The 26,251-nt window shown below is 38.6% G+C and overlaps 1 protein-coding gene across 2 annotated transcripts in view; it reads right to left on the reverse strand.

The window, feature by feature from the left end:
* Window positions 1–26,251, reverse strand: part of MAGI2 (membrane associated guanylate kinase, WW and PDZ domain containing 2) — a 789,679-nt gene that overhangs the window by 170,991 nt on the left and 592,437 nt on the right. For both annotated transcript variants that reach the window (XM_089524612.1, XM_089524611.1), the window contains one exon: window positions 14,493–15,128. In XM_089524612.1, the coding sequence (XP_089380738.1) occupies window positions 14,493–15,128 (636 nt within the window). The remainder of the gene's footprint in view (window positions 1–14,492; window positions 15,129–26,251) is intronic.

A 26,251-nucleotide genomic window follows, 5' to 3' on the forward strand; every position in this document is an offset into this window, starting at 1 on the left:
TCTCCATATCCCCTGTAGTTTAGAAGATGGTTGGTAATAAATATTACTAAATCAGACTTTCTGGAAACATATGCACTAATCAGTCTTTTTACAGAAACTCGTGGAAACACCACAGGGAAAGATGATCAGAATACTCCCATATGTGAAAACAAAATTAGCTTGAAGCCACGCTTTCTGAGATTCTGACAGAATCTTGAAATGCAAAGTGTTGGAAAGGAAAAGGAGCAAGTATTCATCAGTGCTATCTTTAACTGAAATTAATGTGGAGAAGGAGAATCAGAGGTGAAGGGATAAATGAAAGGGTGGTAAGTCACTGCATGCTGTTAAAGAGATTAGAAAGAGAAATGTTTATGTACATGGCTACTAGATACAAGATGCAGAAGAGAAGAGGAAGAATGAGCAGGAATCAAAATGTGAAAAGAAAACAGCACTAAATACCGTGGGGCATAATTTACAGAAGGCAAGCAATGCACATCTCTGCATAGGAATACACAGTGACCTTGGAGATTTGATTCTGGTGAAAAAGACATTGCTTAATTGCCTATTTGCAGGAAGGTTTTCACAGTGAAAATGCAGTATACAATTTCATTAAGACAACAACCAGTACAGCAACTAAAGGTGGCAACTTTATGACTGCCACAAAATAATAGCTAACTGAAATAAATGAATGAATGAATAAATGAATAATCAGATGAAAGCCAGAGTAGTGTAGTGGTTTGAGCACTAGATTATGACTTTGGAGATCAGGGTAAGAATCCCCACTTGACCATGAAACCCACAGGGTTACCTTGGCCAAGCCACACTCTCAGCCTCAGGGGATGGGAATGGCAAACATTCTCTGAGCAGAACATGCCAAGAAAACCATGTGATAGGGTTGCCATAAGTTGGAAATTACTTACACAACAACAACAACAGCAACAACTTATCAAGGAAAGGGGTAAATGTATATGGACTTATTAAGAGAACACAAAACTACCTATAAAGTACTAACACTAGCAGCCAGTATACTACCTTAAGAAGAATAGTTGTGGTGGAGATACGTCAGAAGACAAAGGATTGCAGATAAAACACAAGGTTGAGATTCAGAGACTCGCCTAATGCAAAACGTGGAGTTAGGCATGTGCACTCACATGGCTTTATATATATACCGATGGGATCTGAGTTGGGAGCGACTGGCAAAGGAATCCTGACGTTATGGTGAATGTCTCTCTGAAACTGTCATTCGATTGTATGGTTGCTATAAAAACAGGCAGCTTCCATCTTGGGCGTAATTAGAAAAGAAATGAGAAATAAAACTGCCAATATCATATCCTTATCAAAATTCATTGTGTGCATACTGCGTACAGTTCTAGTTACTGCGCTTACAAAAGGATATTATGGATATGGAAGCCTCAAAGGAAGGCAAAGGCTACCCCCTTTGAACAAATTTGGCCAAGAAAACTCTGTGATTGTTTTGCCTTAGGTTTGTTCGAAATGACTTGAAGGCATACAACAACAGAAGAAATATAATGCAAATTTAAACAGTAATCTAGAATCAATGTAGTTAAAATAAGCATTCACCTTCTAACATAAAGGTAATCAGTACAAATCATTTTAGGTTTCTGAGGCCTGTTACAGACTGCCAAAATAAAGCTGCTTCGGGTCTCTTTGGAGGTATGCTGTTTAAATGATGCATGCGCCCTAAGAATCCGGAAGCTGCACCAAAGCTTAGGAATGGAGTGTGGCTTTGGCACGACCTCCGGACTCTTAGGACCCATGCATCATTTAAATAGCATACCACCAAAGAGACCCGAAGCAGCTTTATTTTGGCAGTCTGTAACAGGCCTGAGTATAAGCATAAGTGCCACTTTTTCACTAACTTTCCTCTCTTAGGAAGGAGTGAGAACCATGAGATTATTGTGTATCACAAATTGAGGTGACCCTACATTTTTGGATTATCTTCTTCAGAAAAGAGTACAGTTGGCCCTTCTTATACACAGATTTTTTTATACATGGATTCAAGCATCCATGGTTTGAAAATGTTCAAAAAAAGTATAAATTTCAAATATCAAACCTTGATTTTCCATTTTTTATAAGGGACACCATTTTGCTATGTCATTATATTTAATGGGACTTGAGCATCCACAGATTTTGTTATCCACGGGGGATCTTGGAACCAAACCCCAGCGTATAACAAGGGTCTACTGTATGCAGTTGCTCTTTGCTGATCTTTAGAAACATTTAAAAACCTATTTATTCCAGTCTGCATTTAGTTAATTTTATTGTGGTGTCCTTTTAACTGAGGTTTTATCTGTTGCTGCTATACAGTGGGCCTTTCTTAGTTGTGAGTTTTCCATTCCAGGCCCCCTACAGCTGGCAAAAATCATGGGACCTCAAGTCTCTCAGTACTCAATGGCGGTATGTGTGGGGCTGCTGTGCTGGGTCTTCATGCATGTGCAGCCATTGAAGTCAATAGGGCTTGCTGTCTGTGGATGCTCAAATCTTGCTCAAATCTGTGTGCTGTATTTATCTTAAATTATTGTAATTATTTGTCATTGTAGGATAAATTGATTGAATACTGTTGTTTTAAAGCTCTGATTGCTTATTATCAATCAATCCAAAAATCAAATCTGGATTTCCTGGAATTACAGGTTGAATCTCTCTTATCCAGAATTCCCAAAGCCAAAATATTCCAAAATCCAACCTGGGTGGTTTAGGAACACATTCGCTCTCTGACTGTTCAGCATACATAAATGTTGTTTTATGCACAAAATTATTAAAAACATCATGAATAAAATTACCTTTATGCTACGTGCATAAAGTGTATACATGAACGTCTTGTTTAGACTTGGATCCCATCTCTAATCTCATTATGTATATGCATATATTCCAAAATCCAGAAAACCAAAACCAAAATCCAGAACACTTCTGGCCCCAAGCATTTTGGATAAAGGAGACTCAACCTGTAGTAAACTTAGCCATAAGAAAATGGAATTGCGACCAAGAAGCAACAATTGGAAAAGCAGTTATGTTGTAATCTGCTCTGATCCTAGAAATCAGATTACCAATCCATGAAATAAATAAATACTTATTTTGTTAAAGTAAAGTGGATGCATATGCAGACATTATACATGCAGATTACTATCATATTTTATTATCCACTTTCCTCTTAACTAATCATGGTCTTAATATTTAGATCTGAAAAATAAAAGATGTTTATCAATGCAGATTTACCAAGGTAATCTGTTATTTCCACTTGCCTCTTTGCTTGCCTGTGCATAGCTCACATCATATATACAAGATTTCCAGATCACTAAGATCACCAGCAGCTATTTCCATATCATCAGATTGTTAAATTACACAGAAATGCCAAGACTATGATGAACTTTGTTATGTCAACCTTCAAAAGCTGTTGACAACCCAGATGTATCACATCCCTTCCTTAATTACAGCAATCAATATGCATGCAAAGCTAAATAGCATTTCACAGTGACATAACCATTATTCACTAGATTTAAAATATAAGATTTGACTGATATTAAAATGAAAAAAAAAACTTGCACAATCAGTTTCTACTGTCATTCCAAACAAACACACATGCAAACATGCAGAATTACAGAATATTATTGTGAGGTCACACATTTTTTCTGACATGTCAAAAATATTAAGTAAATATTAAGAAATAGAAACTTTTGTAGAAGTCCACTGGCTGTCTTTAGCAACTGGCATTTTAATGATATAGAAAATTTATCAGGGTCTTATGTTAACAGATGTACAGATTAAATCTAGAAAACAGTAATTTACTTTAACAAAACATGTACCTTTTTGTTCTTTCTGCATGTTTATGATTTCAAACATTTAAAAGATTTTGCTTTGTATACCGTCATTCATTCATTTTTTTGCTCTCTATAGGTCAATCTTATTCAAAGCCTAGTATTTTAAAGAAAATGCAAGCAGAGCAAGCGATTCAAGATTCAGAATAGCATATCCAAGTGTTCATTTATAAAGGAAAAGAGTCATTTAAGATGCTTGATCAAATATTTGCAAGAAAGAAACATTAGCTATTGTTGGTGTATTCTATGTAGACAGTAAGGCCATTTGCTAGCCCCAAATTGAGTGGTCCGAGTGAGTTAATGGGGTTTCCATAACAAATTCAATGGCTCTGTTGTTGCTGGAACTAGCAACTGGATTTATATGTAAGTGTTAAGATGAGCAAAGAGTGAGTAGTGGTTATGAAAAATGAAAAAGAAACCCTGAAAGATTAATTTTTTTTAAAGAATCCTGTACTTTCATCGACTGACTCAAACATAAACTGATACAGATTTAGTTTTACACTGCTGTATCTGTATATATTGATAAAATATTGTTCAATTAAATGTGAAAGGACTGAATTCTGGGAATATATGAAAAAAAGTTTTCTGGGATATTAAAAAATAATAATGTATCTTTCACTTCATTAAAAAGCCAATGAAAAATATCTAGAAACATAAATAATATAAGGGAAATACCATTCAAGATATAACTTTTAAAAAAATGGAAGAATGTTCTCAGTTCAATATCTCCCCAGTTATGAGCTGAGGGACAGTCATCTAAACATTGTAGGAGTATCGAAAGCAGTTATGAGAGGTTTTTTTCATTAAACAAACATCTTTTGACATGAAGAAAACACACAAAAATATTATACCAATTTAAAAGCCCCAACTATTAGAACAGGAACAGAAATGAATTTGCAACCAAAATGTACACAAACACTTATTAGTTCATTTCAAAGGAACCTGGGACAGTAAATTATGGAAAGGAAACAGAATCCATTTTTTCCATTTTTTTGACACAAAGTGATACTGAAAAATGTTATTACTGAGAAAAAAAAATCTAGCAAAGATAATGAAGAAAAAAAGTGAGCGGAAAAGGGCAACAAATGGAAAAAGAACAAGAGGTTTCCAGTGATTGTGTAAGCAACATTTTGTTTTTGTTGCTGTTAGCTGCCATCAGGTTAACTTGGCCTTATAACAACCCTATGAATAAAAGACCTCCAAGTCACCCTATCATCTCAGGTCTTGAAGATTCAGGGCCATGGTTTATTTGACTTAATCTATCCATCTGGAATGTGGTCTTCCTCTTTTCCTACTGCCTTCTAGCTTACCAGACATTATTGTCTTTTCTAGTGGTCATATCTTCTTATATGGCCAAAATACAACAGTGTCAGTTTAGCCATCTTGGCTTCTAGGAATTCATGCTTGATTTGCCCTAGGACTCATTTATTGATATTTTTAGTGGATCTTAGTATCCACAGAACTCTTCTTGAGCACAATATTTCAAATGAATTCATTTTCTTCCTATCAGCTTTCTTCACTGTCTAGATTTAAAACCATACAAAGAAATGGGAAATATGATGGCACGGACAAGCCTATTTTTAGTATTATATATCTCTACACTCCAGGTTCTTGTCTAGGTCCTTCACAGTTGCCCTTCCAAGTCCAAGTCATCTGATTTTTTTGGACTGTAGTCTCCTTTCTGTGGTAAGATATGGGAAATCCTGAACTATTTCAATGTCTTTATCATATACTTTAAAGTTATGTAGATCATAGAATCATAGAGTAATAAAGTTGGAAGAGACCGCAAGGGCCATCCAGTCCAACCTCCTGCCATGCAGGAAATCCAAATCAAAGCATCCCCGACAGATGGCCATCCAGCCTCTGTTTAAAGACCTCCAAGGAGGGAGATTCCACTACACTCCGAGGGAGGGCATTCCACTGTTGGACAGCCCTTACTATCAGGAAGTTCCTCCTAATGTTGAGATGGAATCTCTTTTGCTGTAGCTTGCATCCATTGTTCTGGGTCCTAGTCTCTGGAGCAGCAGAAAACAAGCTTGCTCCCTCCTCAATATGACATCCCTTCAAATATTTAAACAGGACTATCATATCACCTCTTAAACTTCTCTTCTCCAGGCTAAACATCCCCAGCTCCCTAAGTCATTCCTCGTAGGGCATGGCTTACAGACCCTTCACCATTTTAGTCGCTCTCCTTTGGACATGCTCTAGTTTCTCCACATGGTTATTATTTTGTTTTCTTAATGTTCATCTGCAAACCTGACTTTGCACTTTCTTCCTTGACTTGCTTCAGTATTTGTTCCAAGTCTATGCTATGTTCTGCTAGTAGTATGGTGTCATCTGTATATCTTAAATTATTGGTGTTTCTTCCTCCAATTTCCACACCTTTATGTATTTATCTCTAAATGTTTACACAACAGAAAATCAGTATGATACACGGATATATGAATTTCTCAAAGACTGATTCATATTATTATAGCATGTAAAATGTGTAAGTTTAACAGTGACTTTGAACTGATAAGAATAATGAAAAAGCAAACAATAATGCCCTTGTTAAAGTGAGACACCATAAATCCTTTTTCAGCATCTAAGAAGAGCTGCAATGGATCAGTATAAGGGCTTATCGTGTATAGTATTCTGTTCCTATAGTAGCTAAACAGTTACTATGGCAAGCTCACAAGCCAGACATCAGTGCAGTATTCCTTAGACCCCATGGATATTGATGTCAGTAAGCCAGTAGATAAACCATTGATAGCCTTATCCTCCAATATCTATGGGCCATAACAGATGGCCAAAAAGGTTTGGAGCCTCCCTTTTTAGGCTGGATTGGGGCCACAGCAAACAGATGCACAACCCTAATCCTGCCAGCTTCCACTTTAAATAGGAGAGGAAAAATTCTGTTCCTATTTGGGATGGAAAAAAGCTGCACCTTTGCCTGTAGAGCCAGCTTTTGTAATCGTGGTGCAGCTTTTGTCCAGCTTTTGGGCATGGCACATCTAAACGCCATGCTCCCAAGCTGGCTCAAAGCCAGCTTAACAGGGCCATCTGTTTCAGCCCTATGTTATCCCTTTTCAAGACTTTATGCCTTAGATTCAGAGCAGCTGAAAGACATTGGGACAAACCAGCTGGGACTGGCCCCCAATCAGCTGGGACTTCCAAAGCAGGATGCCGTTGCAGTCCCAAACAAGCTGTGGCCTCTGGCTGTGTTGGGGCTGTGCGTTGTCTGCTCCTTTTGGTCCATCTGTTTTGAGTCTATGTCTCCCCATATGAGCATGTCCAAATTTTGAGTTCCTCAGGGGATAGCCTTCTTTCAGTCTCACCACCTTCAAAGAATGTTTGGAGAGAACATGGGAGTCAGCCTTTTATGGTGGCTGATCCCAGGCAATAGAACTCTCTGCCACGGAATACCAGGGTGGCCTCCTCCCTGCTGTCCTTCTTCCAGCAGGTAAAGCCTTTTTATTTGAATAAGCATTTGGCGATTAGCTTGCTTTTGGAAAAGTTTTTAATGGCATGTGTGTGCTGCAATTTTTTTTAACTGTTCTTGCCATGATTTTATATTGTTTTCAAGTGCAGTTTGTCTTCGGTATCCACAGACTTGCCATCTGTAGATTTGAGTGTCTCTGGATGGCAAACCTGTGTTGTTCCCAATGGCGTCACATGCACGTGGCTGCAACTGTTGTCCCCAGTGGTGGCGCGTGCATGTGGCCAAGTCACTATTAGGGACAATGGGGTTTCACCTAAACTGTCCCTAATGGTGCAGCTACATGCACACACTGCCATTGAAGTACCATTGTCCCTAATACTGGTGCTGTATGCATGCATACATGGCCACAAAGGACAGCAGAACTTGAGCATCCGTGGATTTTGGTATCCGTGGTGTGTGTGTGTCCAGAACGGATATCCCATGGATACCAAGGCCCGACTATATTGATGCTTTAATATTTGTATCTTATTTTATTAGTAACCACTCATTTTTAATTAATGTATTCTATTTTAACTGATGTGTGAGTCACCTTGGGTCACACAGAGTGGGGGAAGAAAAAGATGCATTATAAATTGAAAAAATAAACCAAAATAAAATAAATTGCCCAAGTCTGTGGTTGTTCCCTACACCTTGTGGCACTGAATTCCATAATTAACTACCTGACATGTTGAAACAGACTTTTTGTTGTATGTGCTGAATCTCCAACTATTTAGCTTTTCTACATGACTTTGCGTTCTAATATGAGAGAGAGAGAGAGAGAGAGAGAGCGCTCTCCATTTGTTTTTTTTCACATCATGCATCATTTTATAATCTGTACTTTTACATGCCTTTCCCCACTAAATTAAACAGCTCCAAACAGTGTTTCTAGAATGAAAACTGGAGGAGGGTTCCTTTACTTTTAATGATTGTGCAGAAGAGGGAATTTCAGCAGGTGTTGCTTTGTACCTTGTTGCATGACAAACAACACCTAATGAAATCACTTCTAGACAACCAGTACATATACAGGAGCCCCTTCTAATTTTCAGTTTGGCAACCCTAGCCCCAAATATAGCAAGCTTCCCTTTTGAGAGAGTTGCTTCCCTTCTTAACTCATGTTTGTTGCCATTTTTCTCTACCATTTCCAGCTTTGCAATACCTTTTGTTGAAGTGCAGTTGTCAGAACAATACCTATTTTTCAAGTATGGCTGCACCGTAAATATGGATAAATGCAAAATGATGTTGAATGTCATATTTTCTAACGATCCCTAACATGGGGAACATTGTGAAATCTGCTGCAATGAGCTTATGTAAAAGCATATATATCCAGAACCTTATATTATTGCATCTTGAAAGGTAGAAACATTGGTCTCAGTCAGAATCTTAAAGACTGATACCACTTTTAAGGCAGAATAGACAAATCTAGATGAATTGCACATTAGGTAAATAATTTAGATTGAGTAATATACAGGAAAAGCATGTCCTAAATGGATAATATTACATGATTATTACATTGAATAATATATCCAATATATTCAAACTAGATTAGCTCAAGCAAATTGTCTAAAAACATCCAGAAATTATAAATATCATGCATCACATATATGACCAATATACAATATAGTAAATTGCATCTAGATGCTGACATGCTGACATAACCAATAGAAGTAAGCAAGTAATTTAAAAATATGATATAGTACTATAGCAAGAAAGATACATTAAAATAAATAATATAATGTGGGAGATTATGTTCAGTTTGGGATGGTTCAAAAGACAAATTGATCTCATTCTTAGCTGCATTTTTTAAAAGAGCTACTGAATAAAGCTGAGACATTGTGGTAAAGTTGAATATCCCTTATGCAGAATTCTGAAATCCTAAGTACTCCAAAATTGGGAGCCACATGGGTGCCTGAGATAGTGACACTTTGCTTCCTCATGGTTCAGTGTACAAAAAAACTTTGTTTCATGTACAAACTTACTAAACATATTATGTATAAAATTATTTAATTTAATTTAAGGAATATATGAAACATAAATGATTTTCATGTTTAGACTTGGGTCCCATCTCCAAGATTTCTCATTATGTATATGGTAATAACCCAAAATCCAAAAATAAAATAAAATAAAATAAAATAATTCCAAAATACTTCTGGTCCCAAGCATTTCAGATAAAGAAGACTGAATCTGTACAGTGGTTTGAGCATGCACTAAGACTTTGAGATACCAGGGTTCAAATCCCTGCTTTCAGCCATGGAAATGCATTGGGTGACCTCAAGCAAGTCACACTCTCTTAATCTCAGAGGAAGGCATGGCCAAACTCTTCTGAAGAAACCTTTCCATGAAATTCCCATGATAGGTTCACCTTTGGGCTGTCATAAGTCTGAGATGACTTGAAGGCACACAACAACAAACAGAATAAAGATTTATTGGGGGAAAAATAGCTATTGGGATGAAACCAATATACTAAGATAAAACACATGATGATGAATGGGACAGAATGTTTGTGTAACAAAAAGAGACTGAGATTATTGAACAACTTATGTTTTCTGTTATTTCTATATTAGACATAAATGACTAGATCCTATGGCATCATACTACTTGTGGAACAGTTTTTCAAACCGTGGAATAGTGGCAGGGTGAGGGATACGCTGTCTCTTATGTGGCCCCTGTGTGCCTTCAAAAATTTCCTCTGGAGGACTAGTAAATCTGACCTAATGGGTTTTGGGTGGAGTGAACAGGTTCAGGGTGGATGGGGGATAATAAAGCCGTTGAAGAAGCAGATGTCCAGTAGTGTGTTGTTAAATTTAAATCAAACTAATTTCTTTAATGAATGAATGTAGACTGAATTGATTTAATGGAGCATTGGGACAAATTTACAAAATTCTTATTAAACTAGATGCACAGTGGATATCTTACCAGGGCAGATAGAAGCAGGTGGTAGGAATATATCATGATTCTTGGAGATATGCATGTGATTGCTTCTAAGTTTTGAGATTTACAGTGCAATCATCAAAACATGTACTTACAAATAAATACCACTGTGTTCTAGGTAAGAGTGTATATATTTGTAATTCAGCAGTGCATCCTATGCATATCGGCTCAGATGCAAGTGATTATGATACTTAATGGGACTGACTGGGTAACAAATAAGAGGATATGGGAATTTGCCACACGGGAGGCAAAGCGCCCAAATCCCATGGACTTTGAGATACCAGGGTTCAAATCCCTCTTTTCAGCCATGGAAATGCATTGTGTGACCTCAGGCAAGTCACACTCTCTCAGTCTCAGAGGAAGGCAATGGCCAAACTCCTCTAAAGAAACCTTGCCATGAAATTCCCATCATAGGTTCACCTTCAGGCTGTCATAAGTCTGAGATGACTTGAAGGCACACAACAACAAACAGAATAAAGATTTATTGGGGGAGGGGGGGAGAAAACTATTGGGATCCGGGAATATCCTGCTTTCAGACATGCTGGGCGATTTTGACATTAACCCAACATTAACCTGTGCAGAAAGCTACAAAATCGTTTCCTGAAGTTAAAAAATAGTGCGATTTTCAGCTTTCTGCACGGGTTGATGTTGCATTAACGCCCAAGTCATGCTATGTCATCTGAAAATATTCCTGGGTTTAAACCCCATTTATCCACATGATTTTGGTGTTTCTTTCCTGTGTGATAAATTCCCTAGAGTTTCAGTCTGAGGGCTTGTCTATATGTGTTATTTACTCTGAATTCACCCCAGGCTCCTGTCTACATGATACAGGCTCCAAATCCCAAATTGGGCACAAACTGTGTTAATGATGTCTGCACTTGATTTGGCATTTCCTCCCCTTAACTAGATTTTTATGACCTTACCTATTGCTTTGGGTTTTCATCTCTCCCCACAGCAATGACAAGCAGCCTCCCTATATGGTACATGCTCTGAGGTCAGAATGAGGGGCCCAGCATTGATAACATGTCTGGGTGTCTTGTAATGACCTCAACGGCAGTGCTGGGCAATGGACGGGGATTGCATAGAAAGGCAGCCACTGTGGAGAGAGACATTGCTTGTGGGCAAGAGGTAACAAGGATTGGGAATCCAGGGGAAATTCAGGGCCAGAGTATTTTGAGGGCAGCCTGGAGTATTCTGGCCAGTGAAGACAAGTCACAGTCTTGTCAGGTGGAACAGGTTGTCTACCTGAGTCACAGTCATCTAGGTTGTTGAAAATGTGTCTTTGAGGCTACAGATTTTGTACATTTATAATGGGTGTTTCAGAATAAAGTTACACAGAACCGTGATTTTGGAAAATATATGCTGTTTTATGATTTCTCTTGAAACCCAGCATTAATAACAATGTAGACTTTTTGTAGTATAAGAAGATATGGAAAATACTATTATTTCATTGATTGTTGCTGGAATGTCAATTAGTTACAGATTGAAACATCCAGATAGCCCTTCCCTTGTGGATTAAACACAAATTGATATGCATGATAAAATTAATGCATTATTATGGTTAGTGATGTGGAGTTTAGATTTTTTTTTTTTTGAGAAAAGTCCATTTACAAGAAGTTCTGAAATATGGTAAAAGACAATGTATAACTATATAAACTATTAAGAAAATTAAAACCAAATTTTTATTCTGTTGAAAAGGAACTATTGTAAGTGGTTTAATGCCTATGTAAATGTATAATACCTATGTAAATATTTACAGATAGTAAATAGATTTTTAAGAATGATTTTATTTAGTAATTATAATGTTTGTCAACTATAAAGGTAAAGGTAAAGGTAGTCCCTTGATATGAATGTCTAGTTGTAACTGACTGTAGGGAATGGTGCTTATCTCTGTTACTAAGCCAAAGAGCCAGCATTGTCCGAGGATTGCTCTGGAGGTCATGTGGCCAGCAAGACTTCACCGAATGCTGTTATCTTCCCACCGAAGTGGTACCTATTTATCTACTTGCATTTGCATGTTTGTGAACTGCTAAACTGGCAGAAGCTGGGACTAGTGACAGCAGCTCAACCCATCATGCAGCATTCGGGTCTTGAACTGCCAACCTTCCGAGCTTAACCACTAAGCCAGCACATCCCCTATATTTACAGATAATGAATATATTTTTAAGAAAGATTCACTTAGTAAACCAGTAATACTTATAATGTTAGTCAACTATATATGTTTGCTTATAATTAAGATATGTATAACATAATCACTGTTAACAAAATTTTATTTATATAGAATTTGTGGGGTTCACAATAAGAATAGATCTAATTAAGACAAAGAAAATGAAATATTGAACACTGTTTTCCGTCCTCTAAATTATTTCTGATATTTGTTCCTGTTTACCTAGGACACATAGGGGCAAAGCAGACTGGCAGCTTGGAACCAGATTGGTGTGGGACCACAGTAACCGGAGACTGTGGTTTTGGAGCGGCTGCTGCCATGCCCCTGAATGGGCTGCCATCAAGGAGTGCTTTTTTACATTCCTATTTTGACTGGCTTCGGGTTGCCTTAGGCGGTGGCTGAGCAGCTTCCAGCTGCTCCAGGAACATGCATCAATTGCATGCCCTGCCCCTGAAGCAGCTGGAAGCTGCTCTTTCCTGCCCATCTGTTTTGGGCGATAGAAACGGTGATCATATGGATTATAGTGAGTGTTATAGTGAGTGCTCTGTGGTCTTAATGTAAGCAATATGACACTGGATTTTTAGGTAGAGGCTGGACTAGAAGCTTCTCCACTTGTATGATTCTATGTGTACAAAAGACTTTAGAAAAACTGGAAAAACTTCATCTTGACAAGGTCTGCAAAAGGGTAGAATTCATTATGCAACAGATTTATGTCTGTCATAACCATGCTTGCACAAGCAATGAAATTTATCATTTCAAGATGCAAACTCTTTGCATTACATTAACACTACTCAGATAATTCTCACAATGCTTCTCCCATGTTAGTTCAGATTCCAGCTATGGCATTAAATGGGAAGAAGAAGGGATCACACCAATGCTCCTCTCTAAGTAGGTAACCTGAGTCAGTACTTATACAAACCCTTTTCACATTTACAAAGATCTAATTCCAATGTACATTGATGGAACTTCCAACCCTCCTTTTCTCCTCCACTGCAGCTCTTCAGTGGTTTGGAAGGAAAGGAGACAATTTGTTCCCTATGTACCCACACACAAACGCTTACACACAGAGGATGCAGGAACACCATTACATTATCTTAAATTACTTAAAACAGTGGGCAACAGTGTAAGAGATGACAGTCAATTCTTGCCCTCAGTCATGGAACAGTCTAGTCCTTGGTGACCTGAAATTGATATCATGTCACTTCTGGCTCCCAGTTTGGGCTGCAAGTTTTTTTAATAGGTTTTTCACAGAGTGCACCCTTCCCATGACTGCTTCAAATGCTATGCTAATTTTTGTATGTGCATTTTTAAACCATTTTTTTAACGTTTCCTTTTTTTAACCAATTTAACATTTGTTGCTTTATAAAAATGCTTGAAAATTCCCACTTTAGCAATTGTAATGAATTGAGGGCCCCTTCAGAGTATATTATCAAATCTTCCCTTTTTGGGGGGGAAATGTCTCCATCAATTTTAATTCTATAGGGTAGCTTCTAATTAAATCTAATGTGTAGTAATTGTTCACAAAATTCTTGTAGATATGAGTAATCACATATTTATGCCACAGGGATAATGATCAAATCTGTAATTGAATCACTTAATTTGGACTGAATCAGATATTAAATTTTCCAAATCAGAGAAAGCTCTCATAACTAACTGCTGTGTCTAATACCTACAAAATGATATGGAAGAGGATGTAATAAATCAAACAGCCTGCTTCTGGATGAACCATATAAACTTTGCCAGCATTATCATATGATCTCCTTGAATCAATTCACATATGAGAGTTAAATACGGCTATGTTGTACATTTTGTAACATTCTATGTACAGATGTCATGCAAAACAAAAATAAAAATAAAATAAAAAATATGGAAGCCCAGACAGACAGAAACAACTACATTTTCACTTACGGAGACAAAAATACTCATGTATTTTTAATGTCTCAAAATAAAAGAGAAGGGGAACTGACACTATAATTTTATATTATGCCTACATGCCTCATTAAGTTTACATTTTTTACAGACTTAGGAAGAGAAGTTTCTTCCACTTTGTGCACAATGAAACAGCAAACATATTTGAAATCCTTTCACACATATTATTGTAATTGTGCAGACTTTCTAGACTTACCTCCTCTATGGATAATCAAAGAGGTCTCACTTCCAACTGGACATTCTTTAAGTATATCCACTACTTCTGCATGGCTCAGGTTCTGTACATTCTGCTGGTTGATCTCAACAATGAGGTCACCTTCACATAAACCAGGGCACCCCTGAATGTCTAGAATTTGCTTCACTCTCTGTCCTGTGGGACTGTCTGCTATAGTGAAGCCAAAGCCCTGGGTCCCTTTCACAATGGTTAAGGTCATGAGTTCAGCTTGCGTGGCCCCTGAAGAAGCCATTGAAACATTATCATCATGAATAGGTGGTGGGAATGTGCTATCAAGCTGACTATCTGCTGGAATGGAGTGCAAGGAGTGTGGTGGCCGATCTGTTACATCTGGAACAGACTGAGAAGTTCTAGAAATATATTCCAAATAAGTTTCATAGTTATGTCTTCCATTTACTACTACTGGAGGCCTCTCCGTGACTGCAAGTGGTGGCACCATGCTGTTGGCAGGATCTTCAGGATCAAAGGGCAGAGGGTATCCACGACATAGCACCAGGTTGACACTTTGACCAATGGGAACAGACTGGAAGAGTTTGACTACATCTGCGTGAGTATGCCCAAGGACACAAACTTCATTAATATAGACAATGACATCACCTAGAAAGAGAAAAAAATAGTGACATGAGATAACTTCAACTACTCTTAAATGTAAAAAGTGAATTCATTTGGGATCTCCAGGAGGGATCACCACTCTGGCGGCAACTGACCTGTGACTTAAAAAAAACTGAGGCTGTAGTCTGTCTGCCTACAAAAAGTATTCTGGTGGTTAAATAGATGGCTTTGCTTCAAGTCTAGAAATATTTGCTAATTAAATAATGACAAAGAACACCACTTGGGGACAGAAAACATTCTATCTTTTGTTCACAGAACTGCAGTTTTTGGTTTTTCCCCCAAAGCCACAAAGAAAAGCAAAATCCTAATTATTTTCTAATTCCTTACAGAAACTGATATTTAAAGTGGAATCTTTTTTCTTCCAAACACCTGTGTGAAACAGGAGTCATTGCATCGGACACTGTCATGAATAGTCATAAAAATGCAGAACAACCTTTTATTTCTATGTATCCTAAAAAGAAATTTAATATTCACCGTCTGCGAATATCGACCATTATGCCCAGTGATTGCATGCACTGGCCACTATACATATGTAGATTCTATTTCTGTTTCACCCTAGAACACATTGCAAGATCCACTGTCCAAAGTTAAGACCCGTGAATCAACTGCATTTGTTTCCGCTCCAAAAAGGATCATCAACTAGCATTTTTGAGACCACAATGCCCACCTGATGAAGTGAAAAAGCTTGTCAACCAAGTCAGATGTGCACTTAGAAATAATCTTTATAGCCTTGACAAGAAAGTGACAGAACACTGTTTATTGTGTAACCCTCCCCCCCAACTAAAACTCTTCCAATGTACCATCCATGGTTTTCAGTCCATTGTGGATAATGGCACTGTGCTTCTCAGTGGCTTTGGTGATAGACCTGACATTGCTAACAGACATCCCCAATCTATAATGGCTCCTCAGTAGTAAGAAGCCACAGACTAGAACCACAAACATCAGCTCCTGTGTCAATGCACCACTTGTCAATGACTTGATTATGACAACTCCATAAAGGACCTTAGAACGTCAGCTGTGGCATCAAGGAATCTTTCTCCTGCTCAACCTCTGACATGATTTACTGAGTGTGAGAAGGTGCCTCATTGACAAAATTTTTCAGCCCCATCTCTTAAGGTAAAAATTACTGAATTTCACATACAAAATAAACATCCATTCTGAGGGTGCTCAACTGAAAATACATTACTCCCCCCCGCCCCCCATGAAGGGAATTTGTTAAAAGGAATGTGGTTGCTATCTAATATAGTGTATTCTCACATGTAATATTAACTGATGCATAGAAATCACATATGTGAATTCAGTGCAATGAGCTTGTTGCCATCAGAAATGACCTCATTCAGTCAGTAGAGAGATAGGCAATTGTCTTTGTTCTAAAGGTGTAGGTCCGTCAAAGACATTAAAAACAGAAATTGAGCAAGAAGCAGTGAAGCTCTCTGTAAGATGGGTCTTAAACATTGAAAATGTAATACATCTTTATAAATGGGAAAAGTGGTGGGATAAAAATTAAAGTTTCTATTAAATATGGATAGAAAAAAGAATTACTATAAGATGTTCCACAGATTATATTTAACACCAGCCAAATTAGCCAAAATATACAAAAATGGTCATGAAAAATACTGGAAGTGTGGCAAAAACTAAAGGGACTTTCTATCGTATGTGGTGGACATGTCCACATACTAAAAATTTTAGGGTGGAAGTATATAACAATGCAGATGATATTCCAAATTAAAATTAAGATGGAATCTGAATTTTTTTTTTTTGCTGAGTATGTTAGTCAGAGAAAAGGAAAGGAAACATACCAAATTACAATCAGCCCACCACAACTATGGGTTTGCCATCCATGGATCTGAGCATCTGTGGATGGCCGGGCCTCATTCACCCTGATGGCAGCACAAGGTCCTGTGTTTTTGGCATCTGTGGGGTTCCTCCATGGATATGAAGGGCCAATTCTATTTTATATCTCATATCTGCAGCAAAAATGTTATTCACCGCAAAAGGGAAGGATAATATGACCCCAACAACTGGTGGTTGGCTTTTTAAAATGCTTTGAGATGCTGGAGATAAATTAATAAAAGAAAAGTAACTGAGAAAGCATGAAAAAGACTGGGGTTGTATGCTAAAATTTTGGGCAGAGAAACTGGGTCATACAATAACTATTGTACATAAGAAATAATTAACTAAAAGATTCAAAGAAGAGAAAGGATTAAGTATTAAAGCTGAAATTTAAGATATCATATATATATATATATGAAAGCATTAGCGAACAATGACATATGGCTGCTTAATACTAAATTGGTAAAAAAATTAGACTGTTATGAGGTGAAGGACCAAGAAGTATAAATACAGAAATGCCACCCAGTTATAATATGTATGAAAGGAATAAAATGTATTGCAAAGAGGTGGAATGTATTATAAATACAATACAACATTAGAAGAAACAAAATGGCATAGCTCATAAGGATGAACCCAACAAAAGTTGTTCTATATTGAATGTAATGGGGGAGGGAGATGGATTTGTAACTAAGTGTAAAATTATATATGACTGACTGTTATACAGAAAGTAACTGTTGTTCAGGTTTATATTCTGTGAGGAAAAATGTAGGTCCAATGAGATGTGAAGGGAGTACCTATCTGATGAAAAACTGTGGGTATAACATCTTGATAGTGCTGCAGACAGTGTTATGGTGGAATCGGTGGCTATAGTGCACATCAAAACCAGAGCCATGGGAAATGGATTAGTTTGAGGTCAAATTTAGGGCTACTAAGTTTGCTTTCTCTGATGTGCTAACCATTCCATGTGCAAGGTTGATTAGACAGGCAAAGCTAGACTGGCCCTTCAGACACTAATCTAGAATGTGTGTGTGTGTGTGTGTGTGTTTGCATTTATTAAGCACTGGGAAGCATTTTGGGACAAAGGGGATGGACTCCACTTCTGGAATTATGAATCAAGAAGAGAATTAGATTGTTAAAAAGTGATGGCACAGCAGCTTGTAAACTGAATGGGGGGAGTAGATGGCTAAAGTAAGGGAACATGAATGTGATCAATGTGAGTTGTAAATAAATATGATAGTAATAATAAAAACTTTATTTATATCCTGCCTCTCTGTCAACGACAATCGAGGCGGCTTACAAGTTAAAATTCCATATAATCCCATCTTCCAACATCCCACCCTCCACTAAAACATCAATTAAACAATTATAATTTAAAATCATACATTAAAATAACAAATTAAGCGAACAGGCATAGCGAGTTCAGAGGGGTGGTAAATTCAGATTGGTGGCCGGGTTTTTTTTATTTCTAATTTAAGAGGCCTTGGGACCTTTCTCTCAGTAGACACAGAAGATACAGTAGAAACAGTGGAAACTTGGTAAAATGGAGAAATAGTCCAAGATCAATGGGATAAGGGCATTTCTGGATAAATCCTCTTTACAAATAAAGAGAAAAAACATCTGGAGGGAAGTGGCACTCCATACATCAAAGGAGATATTAGGTCAAGTGAATGAAAAGCCTTCAAAGAGGCTGACTTCTCCACAAAACCACTCAGGTGACAGCACTAGACCTCTATAGTAATTCAGACATGCAATCATCCCCTTCAACAAAATGCTCAGAATGGCCTTGAGATAGAGAAAAGAATCAGAGAGGCATCCAAAGTAACAGAGGGTTGTGGTAATGGGGAACTTCAATTACTGTCATATTTACTGGACAAATGTGTGATCCAGTCATGGAAAATGTATCGTAACTACTGTGGCTGCAAATGGAACCAACTGAGGGAAGGTGAATATCCCAGACTTAATCCTAAATGGTGCTGCCCAAGATAATAGCGTGAGATGTGTTAGTGAACCAACTGAGATCTGAGACTGCAGTGCTATCACATTTACAGATAATTTGAAAAGGGCCAAGGAACTCTTAGCACAGTCATTTTGACTTCAGAGAGAGAAAGAGAATGAAAGTGAGAGAGAAATAAAAAGAAAGTAAAATGAAATATGTGTAAAAGAAAAAGAAGCTGAGAGAAAAAGAAGGCCAAACTTCTGCAGAAATATCAGGGGTTCCTCAAAATCACAATAATACAGACTAGAATATATACTACTCTAGAGAAACTGAATATACAGTAAGTTCCTGAATATCAAGAAGAACAATTTAATATTTTCTAAATACACTGGGATCCGGAAGAGAGAGAAACAAACAAACAAGCAAACAAACAAAATTAAGACGTCCTATTCAAGAGGTCCCAAAGAAGCCATATCATGTTGCTGGTTTTCTAATAAAGATGTCCCTGTTTACCAGGATAGGACTAGCCAATTTAATGACAGTCTGACTAGAATCTGAGATATTAAAGAACAATAAGCTTAATGTCTGTTCTACGTAAGTTGTTGGAAGGCATCGTTAAAAGATTAAAAATATTAAACACATAAGGACAAGTCCCCCCCCCCCCCCCCAAATCCAGCATGTCTTCTGCAAACCAATTCACTAACATTTGACAGTGCCTTAAAATGGTCAATAAACATGTGGACAAGGTGGTTTGATAGGCATTGCTTTTTTAAACTTCACAAATAGTTTTGGCAAAATTCCTCACCAAAGAGTCCTGAGCAAACCTATCAGCCATGCGATAAGATACAATAACTACTGTACGTGAGTCCTCTTATAGGCGGGTTACAGACCACCCGTTTGGGGCGGCGTGTACCCGCCCCTTTTCCCGCTGTATCGAGGCCTCAGCTGCCAGACCGGCAGCCTCTGAGGCCCCGATCCGTTGCTTTCCAGGTTGCGTGGAAGCTGCAAAAGGCCACTTCCCCGCGGCCTGGAAAGGGGTGTCCTTGGGGCTTCAAGCCCCAAGGACACCCCGTGACGGCGGGGAGGAGGAGAAAGGGGCCGCTTGGCCCCTTTCCCCTCTGCGTCGCTGGCGCAGCCGTCTGAAGGCTGCGCCCAGCGACGCAAACCCAGAAGGAGCTCCGAAATGGAGCTCCTTCCGGGGTGGCGGAAAGGGTGCCCTAGGCGCCCTGGTGCGGCCCCAATACGTCACAACTGCGCCGCCTCGTTTGGAGGCAGCGCAGTTGTGACGTAGTGATGGCGGTGGTCGTGTGGAACAGCCGCTGCCATTTTCTATGTGCGGAGCGCGTACTAGGGTTAGGGGGTGCGGAAGCACCGCCCCTTCCTAACTCTAGTATGTGCTCCGCGTGTACTTTCTGGCGGTCTGTAACCCGCCATAGATTGGTAACTGGCTAAAGAACAGAGGGAAGGAACCAATGGTTAGTTTTCACAATGGAGGGATATAAAACTGCTCACTGAGAAAATTGCCTTGGGACTTGAGCTTACTCTACTGTTGAAAAATGGTTTGGAAGTAGTGATTAGCTGTGAGAGGTTGCTTGATGGCAGCACCAAATTATTTAAGTTTTGTTTTAAAATAGATTGAACATGGCAAAGGACTCCAAAATGATCTCTCTAAACTAGATGAATGGGCACTAAAATAGCCAATGGAGTGCAATGTAAGCAAGCATAGAGTAATATGGATTATGACAAAACACCCTAACTTGGGACCTAAGTTAGTGGTTACTGTCTGAGAAAGAGATCTATGGTTCATGGAGTGGCTTGGTGAAAATGTCAACCTGGTCTGGGACGGCTGTGAAAAACGTGTTCGTGTTGGAGATCAGTAAAAAAAGAATGGACAGTACAATGCAAATATCAGTTTACAAATGTATGATATAACCAAACTTGGAAAACATTGACCAGTTCCGTTCATCACACTTTGAAAGACTATTGTAGAGCATGGACTCTAAATGTGCATAACATTAGGAAGATGCTGTCTGGGGTAGATTATTAATGTATTTGTAACTGAGGCCAAAAACACCACTTTTACTGCTCTGGCTCTGCTAGGGAATTCTGGGAACTGCAGTTTTGTAGGCATGGGGTACATTTTAGGTTTTTTAAAAAACAACAACAAACTACTTCAAACAAGCAACTCTATAACACACAGGTAAGCTAAGGACAGTTTCATAAAACTGGTTTGTGACTCCTTGACCCTTTCCAAATTCTTATTGTTTTATTACCGAAACCATCCCTTTTCTAACTAGGAGTGGCCATTCACGTTTTAAATTAAAAATAAATTGATTGCATCTCCCTCTGCACTTCTTATCATTAAAAAAAAAATCAATTTTTCTAAGGCAGAAATGAACATATGACCACTTCTAGGGGGTTTGGTCATTGTTTCTGGCAGTACTCCTAACCAGGAGTACCAGGGATAAAAGTTTGGCCCCCAGACCTGCTGCAGTTGCCCATGCATACTGTAGAACAAGATGGGAACTGTGCAGTTTGCATGCACCCCTTTCAGATATCCAATGTAGCCCTTGGATTCCCACTGACACGCCCTCCCCAAAGGCCCAAGTACCACCATATCTGTCTAAAACACAGTTGGAGAATTAAAATCCCATAGCAGAGATATTATATGTGAAGTCGAAGGCTTTCATGGCCGGCATCCATAGTTTTTTGTGGGTTTTGGGGCTATGTGGCCCTGTTCTAAAAGGTGTTTATTCCTGACATTTCACCTGCATGTGTGGCTGGCATCTTCAGAGATGAATGTGCCAGCCACAGATGCAGGCGAAACATCAGGAATAAACTCTTCTAGACCAGGGCCACATAGCCCCAAAAACCCACAAAAATCATAGAGATATCTTTTTTTGGTGGGGTGCTCCTCTCCTCAAATTAGATGAAACTACCTTAAAGCTGAAGGAAGAGCAATGAAAAGGATTACCAAAATGGTGGCTGTGACAGTATAGCTTCAACTTTCTAGAGCTCTAGAATTGGTGGTGCAGCTTCTCAAACTCCTGAAACTGCTCATCTGTTTTGTAGATGACACCTAATGCCTGCATAGGGTCAGTACTAAAGTTAATAGTAGTTTATAAGTAAAATACCCTGGGGGGAAAAGGAGAACACCAGAACAAAGTATAATTCACACATCAGAATATAATATGGGTAAAAAGGAGGTAGGCATTGATCCAGACCAAAGTTAATTAAACTTAGGCCTGTTACAGACTGCCAAAATAAAGCTGCTTCGGGTCTCTTTGGAGGTATGCTGTTTAAATGATGCATGCACCCTAAGAATCCGGAAGCTGCACCAAAGTTGCTCTCCAGTCCTTAGGAATGGAGTGTGGCTTTGGCGCGACTTCTGGACTCTTAGGACCCATGCATCATTTAAATAGCATACCTCCAAAGAGACCCGAAGCAGCTTTATTTTGGCAGTCTGTAACAGGCCTGAGTTTCCATGGCCTGTTACAGACAGCCAAAATAAAGCTGCTTTGAGTCACAGTGGAGGTATGGTGTTTCAATGATGCATGCGTCCTAAGAGTCCAGAAGTTGCACCAAAGCCACGCTCCAGCCCTAAGGACTGGAGCGTGGCTTTGGTGTGGTTTCTGGACTCTTAGGACGTATGCATCATTGAAACACCATACCTCCACTGTGACTCGAAGCAGCTTTATTTTGGCTGTCTGTAACAGGCCCATGAAACTTGATCCAGACTAAAGTTAATTAAATTTAGTTTCAATGAAACTGATGAAAGTTGAGGTTAAATATGATTAACCTGGCCCCTTGATATCAACGGGAGATAAATCCCTTATTAACGTAATTTTGATCCGAACCACAAAGTATATGTATGCTTTTTATTTTTAGTGTTATATGTCTTTCATTTACTTTGTAATTATGTTATCAAGACACCACATTGCTAGGCTCTCACATAATCTTTCAGCACAGAATTTTTAAAAATTACCACACATCACAAAGCAGATGAAATACAGTGTGTGAGAGTGTTGGCTGCCATGTCCTTAGTTCAGATCTTGCCTTAATGGGCATGCATGAGGTTGCTTTCAGCTACCTCCTATTCTTTCAGTTCCAAAACCCCAATTTCCATATAGGTCCATAAATATGTGGCTAATAACCCCAGTCTAGCTTCTATGTTTGATGTAAGAATTAATGAGATAATGTGTGACAAAGACTTTTAATTCATGCAAGGAGAAAGTTCATTGGTGTTATGTGCTTTCAAGTTGTTTCTAACTTATGAGAAACTTATCATGGAGTTCTTTTTGGCAAGATTTGCTCAGATGGGTTTTTGCCTTTGCCTTCCTCTGAGGCTGAGAGAATGTGACTTGCCTGAGGTCACCCAGTGGGTTTCCATGGCTGATCAGGGATTCAAATCTTGGTTTCAGAGTTATAGTTCAGTGCTCAAATCACCATGCTGGCCATGCCATGCTGGCTCTCCAGAAATCCCATACTTCTATTAAATTACATCACAGATGAAATAAGGCACATTATATCAGAAAGGTCATGTGTTCTTGCTTCTGATGAAGCACAAATGGCTCTTTCTCTGATCACTGCTAAGAGTTTACCGTATTACATGAAAATACTTTTGTTATCGAGAAGTCCTTTCAGTCAGTTATACAAAATTGTGAAATGTTCCCTGTTGGATATTACAGCCATTGCCATGACATGTCATTGTTCACACCATTGTTCTTCTATTATCTTTCCTCTACCCAAAGGATCTTTCAGACAACAGCTGCTAAGTAACAGTGAGAAAGACCAAAGTGTAGCTGAGCAGTTCTCATGAGGTGTGCAACACCATGCTGCACACTGGTCGTAACGAAACTTGATCCAATGGATTCTCATATCGGCACTGTGGAACAACAGAAAAACTAATGTATATGTATATGCATGTATTTCATGTTTTGCCAAGGAATACTGTCCATTCATAAACTTTATTTTCTGCTGAATTTTGTAAAGTTGTATTTTTTCAGCAATAATTCAGCCCCCCCCCCCCAAAAAAATCTTAAGGACTGCTACACTCTGACCAGTCCATTAGTTCAGAAGATGTAGATAAGCTCTGTTTGTTTCAAAATTAAAAATGACCAAATTCTTCAAGCATTCTTACTATGTTTACTATCAAGATGGACCAGTTCCCACACGTTTCTGTTGGCCTGTTTAAAGAACCTGTCAAGAAAAAGGATTCACTCTATTCTTTTACAGGTGAAGACTGAATCAATTGGCAAAATGTACCAACCGTAATCTCTCATGTCTATAAAGCAGCGAATATTGATTGGAAGAGAGCTGTGCATTTAACCCGTCAGACTTCACCAGAGTGCTATTAACTTTAACACTGATATACCGTAATAAATGATATTTTTGCAGACATCTGTAGAATTAAACAGGCCCAGTGGAAAAGAAAGGACTTCTGAGAAACCTATAAAACTATTTGCAGCTTTTCTACTCACAGAAATATCTTGTCATCAAGCTTTGCTTGTGGTCATGAATGAAATTCAGGCCTTTCCTATTAAGAATGATTTGGCCATCCTCAACTTCTTCTATTGTGAGGGCTCTCGCTTCTCTATAGAAGTTCAGATCTCTTCATGAGTTGCTGCAGTGAAACCAGAGATAACAAGTCCCTCTCAACATCCATCAAATGTTGTGCTGAGTTAGAGATATCATTTTTCACTGAAATGGTGACATGCTTGATAGCTGGTATTATGACTCTGATCTTGAGCAGCAACCAAGCGCTGCAATAAAACAAGAGTTACAACAGAGTTTTGGCAAGTGCTGTTTGGGTGGCTAAGGAACTGGGTTTGTTTCCCAATGAATATATTATTTTGGAAACCTGCTGCTGATATTTTGTAGGTGGGCTTTTGCCCCTCCCAAGATGGACCCTCCCTGAACAAATGACATATCCTCTGCTGAAAGTCTTGGGGTTATGGGACCTCTTTTATTAAAATGCCATCTAATCTATCCTGAAACTAAAGACAAAGATGGGGTATATGACTGAAAGACAGAGTAGAGAATGTGAAAACTAGAATAGTTCAGGATATAAAAGTCATTCAAGATCTAGAAGTAGTAAGAACAAATTGTGTGTTTCCTTAGAAATTTTCCCATGTTCTGCCATTCCTACTGTGTATTACTTTTCTGCTTCCTGACTATTTTTCTGCACCAGGCTGAATCTTGGAAACCTTTCTTTGTACTAGATAGAATAGAATTATCTATAGCTCCTGGTGGATTAAGGTGAGCTCAGTATGAACATCTTTGTCAGTTCTGACCTACCAAGAAAAATATTCCTTTGAGGAATATCATCACCCTTTCTGCTACTGTTCTATTATTATAGACATATAGCTTAAAAATATTCCAAACAGCAAAGTTAGAAATAACATTAAACTACCCATAAAATTAAAAACAGTTCAAAACCCCCCATAAACTATTAAAAATGACAAATAAACTAAAAACAGATACAGGGAGTACAGCAGAATTCTGCAAGGCTCTATTCTTCACTACATAGACTAAAGAAGCAAACCTTGGTAAAGAGAGGCTGACCTAGGTAACAAGTTTAGTCTGGATCCAAGGGTAGAAAGCAACCACAGTGATTAAGAGTAAGGGAAGGTGCCTTACATAAGGAGCTTATTGCACTGCCTCCGGTGCATGACTTACTTCTTCCAAATTTGGCTCAAATTCGGAAGTTAGTCTGATTTTATTGCATGGACTTTTCTCTCAAAATGGCTTCCCGTTGCCTCCAGTGATGAATCCAGGCCCTGTAATTCACTTTGCCAGCCATTTTCTCCAAATTGGTCGATTTGGAAAAAATGGTCACCGAATCAACTTATGGGGTCCGAATTCAGCACTGGAGGCAATGGGAAGCCATTTTGAGAGAAAAGTCAATGCAATAAAATCAGCCTAACTTCAAATTTGAGCCAAATTTGGAAAAGGTAAGTCAGGCACCGGAGGCAGTGCAACAAGCTCCTGAGTCATTCTTTAGCCCATTCAGCCAGGTACTGTGGACACCATTTGACAGCAGCACTCCAGAATTTCAGGCATTAATTCTTCTCATTTTACTTGGAGACACTGAGGATTAAGCATGGGGCCTTCTACATGTAAATCATGTCCTCTACCAGGTTCAGTGCCTTCCAAGTGGGAACAGCAATCAAGGCACTGAAATAAAACAGGAGTTGACATAGAGTTCTGGCATGTGTTGCTTTGGCTGCTGAGGAGCTGGGTTTGGTTCCTAATAAATATATCAGTTTGGTAAACTGCTGAATCCAGTCTGCATTATATTTATGGGAGCTATTCTAGCAGCTGAAGCTATATTTTCAGC

Source organism: Sceloporus occidentalis, unplaced genomic scaffold, assembly GCF_023333645.1.
Source record: "Sceloporus occidentalis isolate IW3139 unplaced genomic scaffold, rSceOcc1.0.p SCAF_5, whole genome shotgun sequence".
In the NCBI taxonomy this organism is placed as follows: Eukaryota; Metazoa; Chordata; class Lepidosauria; order Squamata; family Phrynosomatidae; genus Sceloporus; species Sceloporus occidentalis.